Genomic DNA, 17980 nt, shown 5'->3' on the forward strand with positions numbered 1-17980 from the left:
TGAGATGTTTGCCAGCTAATAGCTGCTAATGCTCCTTCTTCTTAGCTTGCTCCAGATGATGCATGGCGCTGCCCGCATTGCAAGCAGCTGCAGCAGGGGAGTATTACACTGAGCTTGTGGACTTTACCTGATGTTCTCATCATCCATCTAAAGCGCTTTAGACAGGTAAGAAACAGGTGCATGAAGTGGGAGGCTCCAAAAGGAGCACTACAAAATGGGCTTTCAGAACAGACCCTCTGAGGCTCCGCAGTCGATGGGCATGTTGCCTTTTGGCTACTTTGCAATGAAATACTGGCCCCACGGGGCCAATTGTGCTCACCAGAAGTACGAATGTCCTAGATGTACTTGTATGGCCACCTGGAGTTGTGGCTCTTACACACACCCAAGTAAAACGCGAGTGTTCCTCAATACAACCTCACACTACAGTTCCAAGCGGCGTTTACTGCGCCCTGGAACACACTGACCTTGCCTGCCTTTCTGTGCATTCTTCCGTCTGCCAGAACAGCTCCTTTGCTTGGGAGTCTCACTCTAGTTTCTCTCGTTGCTGTGTTGGTGGTGGCGGCTCAGTAGCCTCTGAAGAGAGGAGCTGCAGAGAGAAGTCCTTCACGGTGTGATTGTGATTCTGCCTCTTGCATTCCTCAAGCTCAGGACCCTCCCTGCCATTGTAACTCACATTTCCTTTTCAACAGGAAGGAGACCGAAGAATGAAACTTCAAAACATGGTCAAGTTCCCTCTGACTGGCTTGGATATGACCCCTCATGTTGTCAAACGTAGTCAGAGTAGCTGGAGTTTGCCATCTCACTGGTCTCCATGGAGACGACCCTACGGTCTTGGAAGGGACCCTGAGGATTATATCTACGACCTGTATGCTGTGTGCAATCACCACGGCACTATGCAAGGAGGCCACTACACAGGCAAGTGCTTGACAGCTTTAGACTGATGCATTTTCAGAAAGGCAGGTAACTGTTGGGGTGGAGCTTTGTGGCCGTGCCAATGTGCCTCCTTCTTGACCCTGTAGCAATCTCGCTTGGCCCCTCGGAGCCTGCTAATACGGGGCTAGTTAGTGTGAATTTTATAGGTGTGTTTTTGTGGCCTTTTGTGACTTGTTTACAGGGAACTGGAACAGTGCCTCTAGGCCCAAACTCCCTTCACGTGCCCCACCAAACAGCCTGTATACGGGTCCTTCTAGTACAAACAACAATTGTAGAAACACAGTAAAATAGCTGACTCCCACTCTAGATGCTTGGGTCACATGGTGATGAGGGCCAGGCATGTACTTAGAGCCCTGTTTGCGGCTGCCTACTCCCTAATCCTCCTCTGGTAGGAGCTTGTCTGAACATGGAGTGCCAGGTAGAACTGAGCTGGCCATTAGATGAAAAGCCTCCAGCTGTGGAAGTGTCAGATTATGAATTACAATCAAATCTGACAAAAATGATTTTCTCCATCTTCCGAACTGCTCTTTTTGGAGATAAAGATGCTAAAAAGCCATCATCCTTAGAAAGGATGGTCAAGTTAACCCTCCTTCCATCTTCCAAAATCCTGTTCAGTGCTTGCCTGCCACAAGAGCTTGCGTTGTACATGAAATGTGTTGATACTTCAGCTGTGTGCGCGCATATCCCAGGCTGTCTTAAAAACAGCAGAGTCCTACTTGCTTGGCCTTATGGGGCTCTAAGGAACAGCTAGAGAGAGAGAGAAATTTAGCACCTTTCAATGTCTTTTGCTTCTGTACTCCTAGTTCTGTGATCCAACTTGTACCATTTCTTTAATGTGTGTTCTCTGGATGTTCTAGTGCTGCTTTGCTCAATTGAGAGAAGCTACAACAACAGAGGCAAAAGGCCGCAAATGAAAAATAATATGAATGGAGCTGTCCCAAAGTAGGGGTCCCTTCTGTAGGGACAGCATGGGGCAACTGTAGGCACTGGAGTGTGTGCAATGTACATCTCTGGAGTCTTCAGCAAGCTTCCCGCTGGTCACTGAGTATGGGTAGCCAGTATAGTAGATCTGTGATCCTTCCTTCTCCAGTTTGTCTAACTGAGCCCATGGTCTCAGAAGAGGTTGCTTGCAGTTTGTCATAAAACTGATTTGGCTGCTGGGTTGACAGGAATGAAATGGGTGGTGCCTGCTGCTGTGAGGTCTTTAACAGCATTCTTCTCTCTCTCAGCATACTGTAAGAACTCTGTCGATGGCCTGTGGTACTGCTTCGATGATGCTGACGTGCAGCAGTTGGCAGAAAACGAAGTCTGCAAGCAGACCGCTTATATCCTCTTCTACCAGAGGCGTACTACGATCCCATCGTGGTCCGCTAACAGCTCTGTGGCAGGTAAAGCCCCACTGGCTGGGTCAAGGGACTTGCATGGTCTTTTCTTATAGAACTGAAGGAAGGGCTTTGGCTTAGTGCCTCTTGCTCTTGAGTGGATGCCCATTCCTAATGATGATTTCAACGTGTGCTTACGAGGCAGGGATAGAGAGCTCTGCCAGAGAGCTGAGAACACAAGGCCCTGTCCATCCTACAGCCTACGCTTGGGTTTGCCCCCACTGAGACCTCTTGCCTACACTGCAGACTCTGGGAAATTCTTCCACTGCTGTTCTTGCCCTTGCTCTGTTCCCTCAGGGCTAGTCATGATGGAACCACTCCTATAGCTAATGCACCGGCCTTTCTACCACCATGTTGTCCAACCCTGCAGAAAGCCGTTTTGAAGAACACCGAGAGAGAACCATTGCTGGCCCTCTGGGAGGGCAGCACTGGAGTGAAAGCAATGCAGGGAGGGCTTCAGACTCATCTGGTTAAGGTTCCCTCTGTATGATGTAGCCTGTGTCCTTGCCCAACACGGCTACAGCTCAGTTACTGCGCTCAGCTGAGTGTCCCTTCACCCCTGCCAGAGGCACATGCCTGCCTTCCTGTAACCAGGTTGGCACGGTTTTGGATAGGACACTCTGATCATGTGTGTCCAGTACTTTGGCTAGTCCTGTTTTTGCTAGGAGGCCAGCCCACATACATAGCTCCATGTGTTGCTGAGGCAGCTCCACCTGCATGCACTCCAGGCATGCTCTCCTTGCTGAGGTGCTGTAGGATGGCTGCCCAGACTCTTCCCAGAATGCACTCCTACAAACCTGGTCATCAGGGCAGAAAAGCTGCTGCATGAACACCAAATGAAGCGTTACTTGTAACTGGCTGAAGTGACTGTGCCTCTAACTGGTTACAAAATCCTGGGTAAAAGATGTGATATGGACGGGGCCTTATAGAAATCCTCGGAGACTTAATGTGCTGGATGCTCACAAAGGGAGGGACTGGTTTTCTCCCCTCCTTCCCACAAAAAGAAAAATCTCCTTCAGGGAAATGGTGGGTGCGCACACATTGGGGTAGGTCAAGGTTAGGTGGGCAATACCAGCTTGAAGACTATAGTAAGGGGAAAGTGGAGTACGAAGGGGAGAAAGCTAAGGGGATAGAGTCAAGAGGTGAGTCTCGGAGCCCATTTTGATCCGGATGGTTGCTTAATTAGACCAACTGGACTATGTAGCGGCCGGTCAGATTGTCACAGCATTATTTGTCCATTAAAAGTGTTTTAAATCTAGCCAATCTGAAGCTAGTTTGTTCATTCAATTACAGTAATATGCTATAAATGTAACCTGGTCTGGAATTGGTAGACTCTCACTAATTCTCTAAGCCAACCAAATGCAGCAAGTCAGCGGTCCTTGGTTGATTGAAAGGAGTGACTCGAGTCAGACAGGAATGAAGTCATTGGCAGTGGGGGTGATGGGGCAGGATGAGCATCTCTGCCTTTGGAGAGGAGCTGCTAGGTGTTTGCGTGGCAGCCTGGGCTGAGTTCTTCTCCAGTGGCGCTCTTGCTCCAGTTCACACATTGCTGCAGGAAGTGTTTCACTCTGCACTTAAATTGCTTAGGGCCAAAACCATGTGATGTGAATGTGGATTTATTCCTGCAGTTAGTCAGAACATTGCAGTCACATAGGCACAGCTCTGGTTCCCAGGAGTTAGTTGAATCTCAGTGGTGGGAATGTAATTTGCTTGTGATCAATCAGTGTCTTGCCAGGGGGTGTGTGATCTGTAATTGGCCACGTGCTGCAGGTCTGATCTCTGTGCCCTGATCCCTCTGCAGGCTCCACAAGCTCTTCGCTGTGTGAACACTGGGTGAGCCGGCTTCCTGGAAGCAAACAGCCCAGCATTGCCTCAGCAGCTTCTTCACGACGCACATCTCTGGCCTCGCTTTCGGAATCAGTTGAGCTGACTGGTGAAAGGAGCGAAGATGATGGTGTGTATGAATGTTCCCAGGCATTGGGGGGAGGGCAGGGAGAGGGGGTTATAAAATCAAAACCTGTCTGTGGATCCAGGGTCTCCTCTCAATACAGAATCTCTCCAAGGATAGCAGCAGACTGCACGCAGCGCCATGGGAGGTGGGCTCCCTAAGCTGAGAGGGGAGTGCTGGGGAGGCAGGCAGTGTACCCAGCAGACAGTCTTGTGGCACTGATGGGCCCTTCTTTTGGGAGTGGGGGACCAGCATAGAGGGCCTTTGAGAGGAAGAAAATGGTAGGTGGAACTCTAAGCTTCTGCCCAGCCCCTCTAGAAAATGGTTCTGTTTGTTTTTTTTTGAGAACTAAGTTCTTCCATGTTTGCAGGGAAAAGTATCAGGCTGACACTCTATGTACGTTTAAAGTTCCAGAGGGGTAGCTGCGTTAGTCTGTATACAGCAAAAACAACGAGAGTCCTGTAGCACCTTTAAAGACCAACACATTTCTGCAGGCATAAGCTTTCGTGGGCTGTGATCCACTTCGTCTAGTGTAGAATGCTGCCGTGCTCAAAGCACGCATAGGTCATGATCTTCTCATTTCCCCAGCAAAGAGAACACTAGTAGATTCACCTTTACAAATAACCGGGGAGTTGCTGGCTGCACCCCGCTTCTCCAGGATTTCTCTAGCTGCTGTTGCTTTCTTCCTCTGCAGGGGGGTTCTCAACTCGGCCCTTTGTAAGAAGTGTCCAGCGCCAGAGCTCGTCTTCTAGATCCTCTGTCACCAGCCCTCTGGCAGTAAATGAAAATGGCGTCCGGCCGTCCTGGTCGCTGTCTGCAAAGCTTCAGATACGCTCCAACTCTCCATCACGCTTCTCTGGAGATTCCCCTGTGCGCACTTCTGCCTCGACACTGGAGAAGATTGGGGAGGCGGCTGATGATAAAGTGTCCACCTCCTGCTTTGGCAGTTTAAGGAATCTCTCCAGTAGCTACCTGGAACCAAGTGACAGCAGCAGTAGGCGAGAGCTGAGGACAGTGGGCAGGGCGCCTCTGGCTGTTATGGAGGGGGTGTTCAGAGAGGAATCCACCCCGAGGAAATCTACTTCTGCTCTCTTGGACCTGCCTGGGAAAAACTCGGAGCAAGCAGACAGGAGCTGTCTGGCTCTGGACCCTTTTGATAACAACAATCCAATCGCTTTTGTGGATCAGAGTGACTCTGTGGATAGCTCTCCAGTCAAAGAGGTGAAAGCCCCCAGTGGGACAGGGCTGCTCTCTGAGAAGGCAGATGGCACCCCCAAGAAGGCTGCCAGCTCCAAATGCATTTCTGAGCCAGATAAGGGTTTGAGGAAAGGAAGGACAGTCTTGTCTAGCCAAGAATCCCCAATTTCTCACCCCTCTCCTGTCTCTGCCTCTCCTTTAAAGACCTCTCAGAAGGTTTCCCGTTCCAGAAGCAAGACTGATTCTTCCAGGGCCAGTGGGCGACATGCGTCTCCTGCTTCTGGCCAGGCGAGAAAGGAACCTGGCACCAAACTCCAGGAAACGACTTTGTCATCGGTTCAGCAGAAACACAGGTCAGCTTCTTCCCCATCCTCCACAGCTGCCAAGAAAACCAGTTCGGGCTCAGTGACACGGGGGCCCTCTGCTGGGAAGAGCAGGACTTCAGACCGAAGCCTCAGCAGGGAGGGCTCCAAGGTAAGCCTTGGTTCGGATAAGACAAGTGTCACTTCCAGCTCACGCACTAGCTCTCCTCGGATAAGCCAGCCTAGGACCGAGAGCAGAGCAGCGGACAGCAAGCACGTGCGGAGCTCCTCCATGGCCAGCCTGCGGTCCCCAAACGTCAGCGTGCGCTCGGGTTTAAAGCGGGACAGCAAGTCGGAAGAGAAAGGGCTGTCTTTCTTCAAATCCGCCCTGAGGCAGAAGGAGACCCGGAGGTCGGCCGATCTGGGGAAGACGACCATGCTTTCGAAAAGGACTGCAGGGAGCTCCTTCAAGTCGGGCAGTAAAACTGTGACCGAAGACAAGTCAGAGAAGAACAGCCTCCTGCCGTCCTCTCCGCCAAACCCCACCCTTGCTGCGAAAGAGAGGGATGCCACCCCCACGAAACATTCTCTGCTGTCTAGCCGCAAATCCACGTCTTCCCACGTACAGCCCGGCCCACAGTCTCCTTCCAGTGGCAAGCAGCCTGTCGACAAGTCACTGAAAAAGTTACCTTCTAGCATGCGCGTGTCTGCACGGCCGTCTCCAAACCTTCAGTGACATCCTGCAAGCCAGGTGTTTTCCTTTCTTCTGCTGAGAGCTAATTTATTCCGAGTTCTTGTTGGTTTTTGTTTGTGCCTAATGTGTGTTTGAGGAGAACTTAACTGCAAATTGGTAAAGCGCCTTTTGATTCTGCCATCAAACCAAATAGCCACAGCTGGCCAGCATTGATACCAAGCTGAGTCCAGCTGGAACCATTATTGAACGTGAACGCAGCTGCTCCATAGCACTTGTACAGAAGTCTCTTTCTAGAAAAATGCAACAACTTTCTTCAGAAACCAGGTTTGAACCCTGTGACCCAGTTATACTGTAACTATTGCGCTATATAGAACGATGTGAACTAATATTCCATTGGTTTGAGTCTGAGCAGGCGCCAGCCATGGATGGGAGGCCTGGTTCTTGGCTGAAGAAGATGCTAAGGGAACTGTGAAAAGGAGGGACTACCGCTTCTGTGTGCTGTCCCCAACCCCCCATTTTTTTTCAAGCTTTTTAAAGGGCAATATCTCAACACTAATGTTGTTTCTCAGGTATATACTCAGCCGGTATAGGAGGTTTAGCATTAGTGACCGGACAGATCCGAAAGGTACTCCCGTGTATGTGTATACAGACTAGTTTCCATATTTTCATTCCAACACTTAAGTTTTTTATAAAGTATAACCTGCGTTTTGTTGTTGCCATATCTGGAGACTCACTCTTCTTCAGCTCCCTTCTCCCTTTGAGGTGTTACACTAAGCAACAGAGAAAATGACTAGTCAGTTGCCAGCCACTAGCTGTGAAATGTCCCAGGTGGAAAGATGATTACAATGCCTAGAAAGACAGCTGGATTTCTTGGAGTCCTGAACAATAGTGATGCTGGTAGGACCCCTACAGTTGAACCCCCAAGAAGAAGCATTTTCTGGTTCAGATGCTTAGTTGTAGGGACATCGCTAATCTGCGCAGTAATGGATAGATAGGCCAAGTGTTCTCTTGTTCGTTTTTTGCATTTTCCAAGTGTGCTTCTGTGTGGCCAGGCCAAAATACTGTGGAACTGTATTTTGACTAATGATGTCGTGCCACGTTCTTCACTTCATTATACATTTCTGATGCTTGCTGACAGGTCCTGCTGCAACAATGTCTTCCCAAGACAGGTCTGCTTTCTTAGCAGATGAGCAATTCTGTCAAGGCTCAAACACTACATCTGGCAACATCTTTGCACACACTGTCTTTTTGAAAGGTGGCTTCTCTTCCCTCAAGTCCTTTTACACACACATGGCATTCATTCTTTTTTTTGTTTCATGAGTTGTTGTTGATGTATTGCATTTTCATTTTAAGAAAAGAACAAACTGTGTCCTTCATCTATGGAGTCGTTCTGGTTTGTGATGGATGGTGTGTGACAGCCGAGTTGTACTTTGTGCACAAACATCTCCAGTTTACATTTTTATGTACATTAATTCTTTGCCTGTCACATGAACACTTCTGGCTCTGTGAGCTTAGTGTGTGGACAGACCTATTTATTAACCTTTCCTGCTAAGTATTACAGTAACAAATAGTTATTGTTCAATATCCATCTCCAGCTCCTCTCTCCAACCTGCATGTCGGGAAAATAACTCCCAGGTCACTGATTGTGGGTGCTCCGTGATAACTTACTCTTAATGCATCTGTAACAAGCTGTTCAGTTACTTTTAGGCTAGCTTCACCTTGGTAATACATACAAGACTTGCATAGACAGCCTCAGACATGATTGTGCATACCACAAAGCTCTGTGTAACCTGTGAATATGATCCCATGTGCAGCGTAACCCACACCAAACAATCCAGACCACATCTTCTGCAGTGCCAGCATTCTTGAAACCCAGAAGCAATGCTAGGAGCTGGTAACACTTTTCTGTATTCTGCCTGACTTTCTGTGTCTTGGATTATATTTTAAAACCCAACATGGCCATTTTCTCCATTCATTCCTGTTCCTGTATCACACTTAATGGAGCAAAAAAGTCACGGAGCATAGAAAAATTGATCTGAATTTGAGAAGCTGGCTTGTTTTGTTTCTTGTACCCAGCTGAACAAGCAGGAGTTACTGGACCCATTCCTCTAGTCATAAATTGCTACCTAAAACTTCTGACATTGAAGCGTTAGTTTAAGGCTTTGCTTCTTGAGAGCACAAACCATGTTAGCTCCTTTCTTGCAACAGCTCTTCTAGCAGGAATGCCGTTTCAGCAGCCAGCGCTAACATGGACTGCCCTCTCACTATAGATTGGGCCTACTTTGATACACTTTCTAAGGAGGTGGCATTGTGCAAAGTGACTTTATGGAATAGCTTCCCCGTCTTGTGCACTCATTCATTGAGCCATTCCTGTACTACATAGAGCTGGAAGTTGGCTTAGGGTTTCCAACTGGTAGTTTTAGTTCTTGTCTTCACTGCCTTATAGCAGTGTAGCAAATTTGCAGCCACGTCTTTGAGGTTGTGTTCTAGACCGATGCTGATCCAGTGTTCAGGTATCATGTGATGAATTTTCAGTATAGACATAGGTTGCAGCACCAAAATGGGAGCTAGAGCTTTATTGTTCAATGCTCTCATAATTAAGATAAAAAACAGCCCAGCTGTCCCATTCTGGTAAGTAACTCCCATCTTTCTCCGGTGTCTGCTGCTAATTGCTCCTTGGGAATTCCTGCTAGCTACAAAATCACCTCTTCTGCAAACTGTCCAATGGGACTTGGTACCTGTGCCTTTGAAAATAGGAATTAATGATACATGGGTCCCTTACTTCAGATGAGGGGGTGAGGGGGGGAAATGGATGGAGATTGGCCAGATGTATTTAGAATGTTACCCTCTTCCAATTAATCTTCATCTCTGGGGAAGAGTGTAGCAATGAAACCTCTCAGACCAGTGAGTGATGTGCTGCTCTCCTGGGCAGACTGCCTGCACTTCAGAATGAGCTCTGGCCCACGGGAAGGCTTTGCCAGCAGTATATTTTTGACTAGGCAGGCTAAGCCAGGCAGCAAATCACTTCAGTTTACATAGAGTGGTAGATTTCTGTTGGTCTCTTAGAGTAAAGTGCACAAATTTGGGTAAAGCAAGCAAAATTTCGATGGCCGTGACTCTCACCAGTAACTACAAATGGAGATCCGGCTCTGTGGGCAGATGAAACACTAATGCAAAACTGTCATGGTCGTTGGCTGCTTCTGTGTGTCCTCTGCCTTTGGGTTGTCGATATCAAATGGAATGTGAAGTTCCGGGGATACACGATGCTTGAACTGGTGGTGGCCCCAGAAAAGAACCAACCCTGAATACAAATCTAGGAAAGCATCTGCCCTGTAGACCCTGATCAAACAGATTACGGGCAGTAGATTTTTCTAGGGCTGTCCATGTGATTTTTGGAGGCTTCCCAGTGAGGTGATTTGGGGAGGAGAAACATCATCTCAATCTCTTCCCTTCGTTCTCCATCAGTTCTTTTCCCCCTATCTACAAGATGAGGGGAAGGGGAGGTAGTTGGAGTATACTGCTGTCCAAACACAACAGTGCAACCCTAAACTAGGGGTGACCCCAGGATGGGATCCCCTTCGCTGTGAGCTTTGCAAGTCCTAAAAGCCGTCTCAGACTGGGTTTTGTGTAGTCCTTTAAACGCCCTGGACTGCTCTGAAATGAATACCTGTAACTGGTTTACAGTGACTTAATTTAGCTCTGGCTGTCAGAGCAGCTCTGACCTGATGTCAGAGGAGGAGATGCAACTTGGGGGGATGACAGGACCCAGGATGCCATCCTGACCTCATGGGTTTGTATGCTGGGTCCTGTATGTGGGTCGCTGCACCTCTGAATTCAAGACAAGTGGCTGCAATCCTGCTGCATTTTATTAGTCAGGGGCAGCCTTTGAGCTTCTGTTGAATTGCCAGTGTAGTCCTAGGTGGGTAGAGCCTGGTCTCCATGGAGAAACTTGTTGAGCTCGGAGGGGAGATCCTACAAGACCAGAGACTGATGAACTGGAAGAGAAAGTTGCCCCAGTAGATGTAAGAGCCCTTTGAGCAAGGAATTGCAGTGTGAGCTCAGGCTTAAGTTCCAGCAGAGCCACACAATCCTCAGAGGAGACGGGGAGAGTTAGTCATTGACGGCTCGATTCATGGTTCTGACCGTCTTTGGGTTGGTCTGGTGTGTGAATGGATTCATTTCTTAAATTGTGGAGCTTAAAATGTCGCTCGTTATTTGCTCCTAATCCTAGTATTTGGTCTCTGACTGCTGGAGAGTTGAGCCTTCATTCCATAGCTAGACTCTCGCTAGACCCATCTGAAGAATTTATTTTCACCCTTTTGGGCTGGATTTTTTGGATAGCATTTAGTGGTATGCAAACTAAGCACATTTTCAATGAAGTGTATTTATAGAGGCACCTTGTACTTTGTATTACTTGCATTTGATAGACAAACTGGTGCCTACAACTCTTTGTACCTGTGATAAGTGTCTCTCACTTTGGATGGATGTACAAACTTTTACCCCTTTCAAATGTATGTGATCAGTACAGCTAAGTCAAAGACCATACGCTTTAGCTAGACAACTTACAGCTTAATTACAGTACATTTAGCCTGCTGCTAGTTCCCCAGTCTCTACATGCAGAGCTGTCTCCTTGTCACAGCAGAAATTTGAGCATGACCAACCATTTTTTTTCTAAGCAATGCAGACAGTTTTTGCATGGCAATTCTTGCTGTATCCTGACCGCATGCATTTATTAACTATGCAAGCAATTAATATAAACTGTAGACTGCACTGTCAATATCACAAGCTACTAGGTAGACTTTGGAGCTCCTGTTTTTTAATCTAGTTTTATTTCCCAATGCGGCTGCATGTCAGCACAGAAAGCATCCAAGCACCAGAGAGGAGCATGTATCTGGTTTCTTGCTTTATTTGCACATCTTTGATTCTCTTTCCTTTGCAGAATTTTGGATTACTGACAAGACTGCAATGTAGAGTAAAGTCTGAAAGGAATCTGAAGTGTTGAAATGAGAACAAACTGGTTTTCTATATTTTTAACTGGAATGGCCTGAATCTGTTATGTTCTGTACGTAGCTCGCCACTTTCTATATGGTTTTAATGACACATTCTGTACATCATGTTGGGAGAAGAGGTCGTCACCCATAGTGTAGCTTTTCTGGAGTTTCAGTGCAACCGTTGGCACGTTGCCTACATTGGCAGAGCAGGCTTTGGTGACTGGGACCTTAGGTTCCTCCCTGAATGATGAGCCCTGCTGTTCACTGGCTGTGTACACTCCATTCTGTACTCCATGCGCTGGCCACCATGGGGCGTGACTTTCTCCAAGCCTCAGTCTTGTGCGAGTGTAGATTCCATCATCGTCAGAGTGCACAGCCTAATGGGAAGCAGCATGGAGTTGGATGAGGGCTTAGCTTGATACGGTTGCCTGAGGAGGTTGAGAACAGCTGGTCTAAGGGACAGTGTCCTTCTAATTCAGAGATGGGTTTCAAGACTTCGAGGGATTGGGCATTTTATTATAGAAAACTGAAGAACCCCAATGAAATGTGTTTAATTTTTCTGGAAAACTGAATGTGACTTGGATAGGAGATATTCCCTCTTATACAGACATCTCTTTCATAGCCAGCAATCCAGTCAGTCACTGGTCATGTCTAGGACCTACTTATTACCCCCATTTCTTTGTGGCATCTGTTCCAGGACCCGTTTTTCTCAGTTGAACAGCAATTATAAAGAATGTTTGTATTGAAATGACATTTCAAATCATTTTATTGTAATCCTCTTTGTATCTTTGCTGTTGTTTGCCTACTAATCCAAAATAATTTGGCAGTATTTCATGTTATCTGTGGAGGCAACTGAAATTTAGTTTTAATCTGTGGTGAGATGAAAATACCACACGCTTTTATTAATAAAAGCACCACAAAACATTGGTTACCATTGGGAGCTTTCTTTTGCAGAATAAAGGTAAAATGAAGATTCCTACAGTATCTGACAGGTTTTCAAAGCTTAGTGAGGTTTTTTAAAAACTGCTAACACCCACTTTACCTGCAGATAGTGTTTGAACGGCACAGATTAAAACTAGGTGCAAACACGCTTTCTGTTCCACTCTTAAGGCTCTGCAGCACAAACTCTTCTCAAAAAAGTTAGGCTGTAGCATTTGTGCAATGCAGTATGGCAATGTTTCTAGGTGCTATACAGCCGCGGGTAGTATCTGTGCTACACGTGGCTAGAGCACTTTCTTGTGGCCTTCAGAGTATACTACAGGTTTGCTCACCAACTGTGCCTCACCATTGGTTAAAATTGAATTTTAAGTCCCGTTACAAATGCAGTTACTCTTCTGGTTACCAAATTTCAGATTTTACACTGGAATACCTACAGTTCTAAAAGCTGCATGTCATATCACTGTACACTGGATACTGGGCAGTGGGGATCTCCCCCACATTTGATACTCTTCCGTATTTTAATGTGTTTGACCTGTACAATAATCTGGAAAGCAGGCTGTCTTTACTTGGGGTTGAACATTGTACCATAAAACTTTTAAATTATTTGAGGACAGTGCATGAGACTGTGATGCCTTTTATTATTTATTTGTATGTTTTATTATTCGAGGTGTATGCACTTTTAATATGCAGAATTTATATTTTTATGTTAAAAGATCATTTTCTTTCAGAAAGAAGAGTTTTGAATACAAGGAATTGGAAATAAGTGGAAAACGTGGGAAAATGTAATAGAATACAATAAATTTATTACCAGGGGTCTTGGCTGCATGAGCTTTCTTCAGGGATGGGGAGAGGGTACCTCCTACCCAAGCGGGCTGATTCTGATTCAGCCCATCAACCTGCCCCTTCAGCATTTCTGCACTACTCCCTGTTTTGCCCTTTTCCCACTTTCCTCCACCTCTGCCACAAACTTCTCCTGCTGGGGCGGGGGGGGGGGAGGGTCTCTGCCATTTCTGGGCCAGGCTCCCTCCCTTCATGCACCCCCTGTGCACAGAATCACTTTCTGAACCTGATCTGACACCATCTTCCCTCTTTCAAACCTGTACCAGGGACTCTCATAAAGATGCCATTGTCTTGCTGCTGCCACTGTCCTCCAGTCCTCTCCCTGGCTTCACCGTGCATCCTCTCTCCCTACTCCATTTGCATGCTACTGCCTGGACTGTGGGCTCTTTCAGGCAGTGCCTCTTTTCCTAGAGTGCAACAACTACGCTGCACCGAGGGTGCCAGTGGTGTCCACGGCCTGTGTGCCTGACATCTCAGTACAGTTAGCGACTGGGGGGTTTGTCTCTTGTGCCTCTGAGCAAATGACAGGAGATGAGCCAGCTCCAAAGACACAGCCTAGAGTTAGACCCTTCTGCTGAGATTCTGCAGGTCTCAGATACGCGGTTTCCCGTGGCTGGTTGGCAGTGTCGAATCTCCTTTGTGGCCGCTAGATGGCACAACCAGCCCGTTCTCCCTGCGGGGAGGCAGTTTCAGAAACTCCATCCTGGAGGCTCCTCAGGCCAGCAGCCTGCTGGAGGAGTGAAGTGCGTTGAAGCCGGGGGCTCACTGTTTGTGCGCCACGTCGGCGGGATGTTCATGGAATCGGTTTTCCAAGGGACAGTGCAGGAGTGAATGTCCGTGATGCCGGAGTCTGCTCGGCTCTGGTGCCGCCTCTCCTCAGAGTCCCGTCCTACTCAGCTCCGAAAAGGGGCTGCAGCTAAACCAGGGTGTCACCCGCTCTCCAGAAACCCACCCTCGCTCAGCTCTGCTCGGGCCTGGGGCGACGGGTAAGGTACTGCTGAGAACTTCAGGAAACCCAGGCCGCTCCCTTGCCCTGAATCGCTTTGCCACGCGCCCTTCAGCAAAGCCAGCAAGATCCAGCACAGCTGTCTGAAACGGCAGTTTGCCCTTGGAGGGCAGGGGACAGCCTGGGGAAACCTTTGAGTTGGTTGCTGAGGAGGACAGGGATCTAGAATTTTCTTGACATCTTTCGAATTCCCTCTCCTGCCAGGCAGCGGGCAGGAGCGCGTTCTCAGTAAAAGACGCACACACTCCCCTCTCTTCGGCAGAGGGCTGGCAAGTCTTCTACTCGGGTTCTCTAGTCCACGGGGAGTCCTCCAGCTCTGACGACTGTCTTTTTGGGGCTCTCACTGGAGCGAGCTGGGACGCTTCCCATTCAGGTCTCTGCAGGCTGCTGCCTCTTGCTCCCGTTTGCCCTTCGTTTTCATGCAGGTTTCGGCAGAACTCTCCTCAGACCTGCTGCGCTGGAGCCGTCATTGACATGCAACAGGAAACGTCCCTATTTCCATTCTGATATTCTATTAGCCTTTTTTAATGGCTCCTTATTGGACTGAGGCTTAACCTGTGTGCGGCTGATAGACAAGCACACAATTAGATGTTCTATTACCAACTGCCCTAATTAAATATTGTTTTTCATTTGGTAGGTTATGCAGCGATGGTTTCCCGCCGTCCGTGAGGAGAACGCGGGAGCTCTCCTGGAATGTAGATGAGTTGCTGATCTATTCGGTGCTGTCAGAGCAGGCAGGTACAGCCGTTCTCCACCTCCATGGCTTGGCTTGGTCCAGATGCTGCAGGTGAACGAGCTGTTGGGGAGTGCTCGGGCCTGGCTGTGGGGATGGAGGGGGAGGGATTGGAGAAGTCGCCTCCAGTTCTGACGGCTGATTATAGCTCCAGCCAGCCGTTTGCTCGTGACTAATTCTGGTGCCAGTCAACACTCCAGGTTGTGGTCAGGCAGCCGGGGGAGGTGGCCCTTGTTGCTGTGGCTAAGTACATATGGCTCCCAGGAGCTGCTTGGACCAGAAGGGCAGTGACCGTCTGTATCCTTGTGTTCACCTTTTCTACAGAACTATAATGGATTGTGTCTTGTGAGAGAGCATTTGAAAACTCGTATTCTGCTGAACATTATTGTCCTGGTAAAAGGTGTGGTAACGCTGTACGTAAAGTTACAAGATTCTACTGTATAAGATATGTTCCGAGTGTGGGGAAACAGCTTTGAACCAGTTCCCCAGAGACAAAAGACTAGCCAACACCTCAGCCAGCTGTCGACAAGATCAAATGGATGATCACCTGGTTAAGCGGCCATTTTTTGGCAGGAAAAGGGTGTGAGCGAGAAATGCACATCTTGGCAAAGGAACAGCTGGAAGTTGTCCCACCAGACAGCCTGACTCCTGAATCCCAGCTGGAGATAATTTTCAAAAAGAAAGGGGAACAGAGGCCCCAGATACCTAGTTCATTGCTTCCTAGCATTACACTAGTGCCCACAGTCCAGCCAGGAGCGAGGCCCCTGGTGCTGGTGCGCGTGTGGCACAGCTAGAGGGGAAAATGATCCGCTCCAAAGAGCTTCCAGTCAAAACAGACGGGAGACGTGCAGCGTTCAGCACCGAGGGAGGCCATGGGGTATAAATACACTGACTCAAGGTGAGCAGAGTCCTGGGTAGATGCTTTGTCTAATAGAGCCCTCGCTGGATCTGCGACTTTCTGGTAGCCGTATTCACTCACCTGCTGGTCATCCGGCCTGTCCCCTGTGGAGGGGCGTACTGATGGAAGGGAGGGGGCGGGGAGGCCAGGCACGGGTCGAGGTTGCACCGGCGGGACCCTCCATGACGCGCAGGGGGTGCAGGAGGCTCTGAGTGGGAGAAGCGAGTCTGCATGGCAGGTAAGTGGGGGAAGGGGAGAGGGGTGCAGTGGAGCCTAACCAGACCTGGGCTCCACCTCCCTGAGTGCCAGAAAATCCCCGGGATGCAGGAGGAGGAACGTGGCATGTCCCTCCTCCACAGGTACAGACCTCCCCCTCCCCACAGGAGCCGGGGACCCCTCCTGCCCTGCACAGGGGGCATGTGAGGCTGCAAATGTAAGCATTGGCCCCCGGGTGCCAGAGACCAATGGTATGCCACTGCCCCTTGCTGTGTCTGTACTGAGCCCGGCGCAATGGGGCCCTCATCTCCGTCGGGTCCCCTCGCAAGAGCCCCTCCACCTGCAAGCGCTGGCAGCACTGACCCTGTGAATTGCTGAAGACGGACAGAATCTTTCCCTTTAAAGCCTCGTGCTTTTCGGGTCTGACTTCCCCTTTGTGAACGCGGAGGGCAGGGAATGCTGCTGCCATACCTCTGCTGCAAGGAGCAGGCTGCCGTTCCAGGGCCCAGGGACGGTGTGTGCAGAAGGGGGGGAGACTGTCCTTGCGCACCGAACCGCTGACGAAAAGGCCACTTGCTCCCTTCGATTGTCGTCTTCCAGCCCCTTTTTCTCAGGGGTCACGGGCGCCTCTCCTGTCTGCCCAGTTCTGCTTTGCTGTGAGCTCAGGGCACTTAGCCTGGCTGCTGCACGCGTGAGGCGGGCAGTCGAGCCCTGTGTGCCGTCTCAGGGGCCAAAAGGGGACTCTCCTCCACGGCTGTGATGGGGAATCCACCTCCTCCCAGCTGCAATTGGAGCCTGAGCTGTGGGGCCAGCCATTCACAGAGGACAAGACTAAGCCATGTCCTGGGGGTTTCTCAGTGTGCTCAGCTGCCAGCGTCATGGAGACCACTGGACACTTCATAACACAGGTGACAGGCACTAGTCACGCTGTCTGGAGTGGCTCCCCTCTGGGTGCCAGCCTCAGGGCAGACTGGACAGAACCAGGGCAGACCCCAGGCTGCTTGTATGTTCTATAGCTGGATTTCACCAAGTGAGTACCAAGCGTGAACTCCTACGATGGCCTTTCCATGGAGTCGCAGCCAGCCCCTGGGACGTCTGGTCTGTCGTGCCACCCAGACAAGCCTGCCTCTGTGGTAGACGGTTCCTTACGCCAAGAATCACAGCAATATTCAGGTTACTCGGAGTCCCAAAAGACCAGTCACTTGCCCCAGGTCAATTGCGCCTCGCCAAAGACAGCTACAGTAATCTAACGAAAGATTTACTAACGAAGAGAGAATGAGTTGTTTACCAGGTTAAAGCAGGTAAACACACACACACACACACACACACACACACACACACACACACACACACACACACACACACACACACACACACACACACCCCCCCCGCGTGAGTCGGAGGGTTCAAAAGGTCACAGAAGCTGCTGTAATGTGCAAGCTCTATGCATCCTTCAGCAGCTCCCGCCCGCTTCCCTTGCCCAAGCTGCACAGTGGCCAAGTTCGTTCTCGTCAGGGATTTTTATTCCCTCCCACAGAGTTCAAACTGCCGGAACAAGTGTCGGGGCCTGTCTCCTCTTCATGGGCCTGGGTGCGTGCGTGGGGGGGGACAGTGAACAAAGTCTTTGTCCTTTGATGTTTCAGAGTGGCTGGTTTGGTTTCAGTGGGCTCCCTTGTGTGCAGGCCCAGCACTTTACACTGCACTAGTGAACGCTGCTTTCCCGTTGGTGAGTTAGCCAGTTACAGCGGCTTACAACGCGCCCACTCAGCGTGACTTCGTACCAGGGGCTACAGCCGTTATAAGTGAGAGCAATACATCCAGCTTCCTAAAAGCATGTCAAGTCTAAACACGCTCTGATCAAGGTAAGGTCTGTTTCACCCAGGCTAACACACAGGTGAGCC

At 49.3% G+C, this 17980-nt stretch overlaps 1 protein-coding gene across 1 annotated transcript in view; it reads left to right on the forward strand.

Annotated features, from left to right (window-relative positions):
* The window catches only part of USP31 (ubiquitin specific peptidase 31), a 55211-nt gene extending 42011 nt beyond the window's left edge, over nucleotides 1-13200 (forward strand). The window contains exons 12-16 of the mRNA XM_067534104.1: nucleotides 46-165; nucleotides 690-915; nucleotides 2163-2321; nucleotides 4117-4269; nucleotides 4958-13200. Coding sequence (XP_067390205.1) covers nucleotides 46-165; nucleotides 690-915; nucleotides 2163-2321; nucleotides 4117-4269; nucleotides 4958-6498 — 2199 coding nt within the window. The 3' untranslated portion in view covers nucleotides 6499-13200. The remainder of the gene's footprint in view (nucleotides 1-45; nucleotides 166-689; nucleotides 916-2162; nucleotides 2322-4116; nucleotides 4270-4957) is intronic.
* Nucleotides 13201-17980: the final 4780 nt, after the last annotated feature.

Source organism: Emydura macquarii, unplaced genomic scaffold (genome assembly GCF_026122565.2).
Source record: "Emydura macquarii macquarii isolate MOO-44397 ecotype Brisbane River unplaced genomic scaffold, CSIRO-AGI_Emac_v2 contig_3390, whole genome shotgun sequence".
NCBI classification, from domain to species: domain Eukaryota; kingdom Metazoa; phylum Chordata; order Testudines; family Chelidae; genus Emydura; species Emydura macquarii.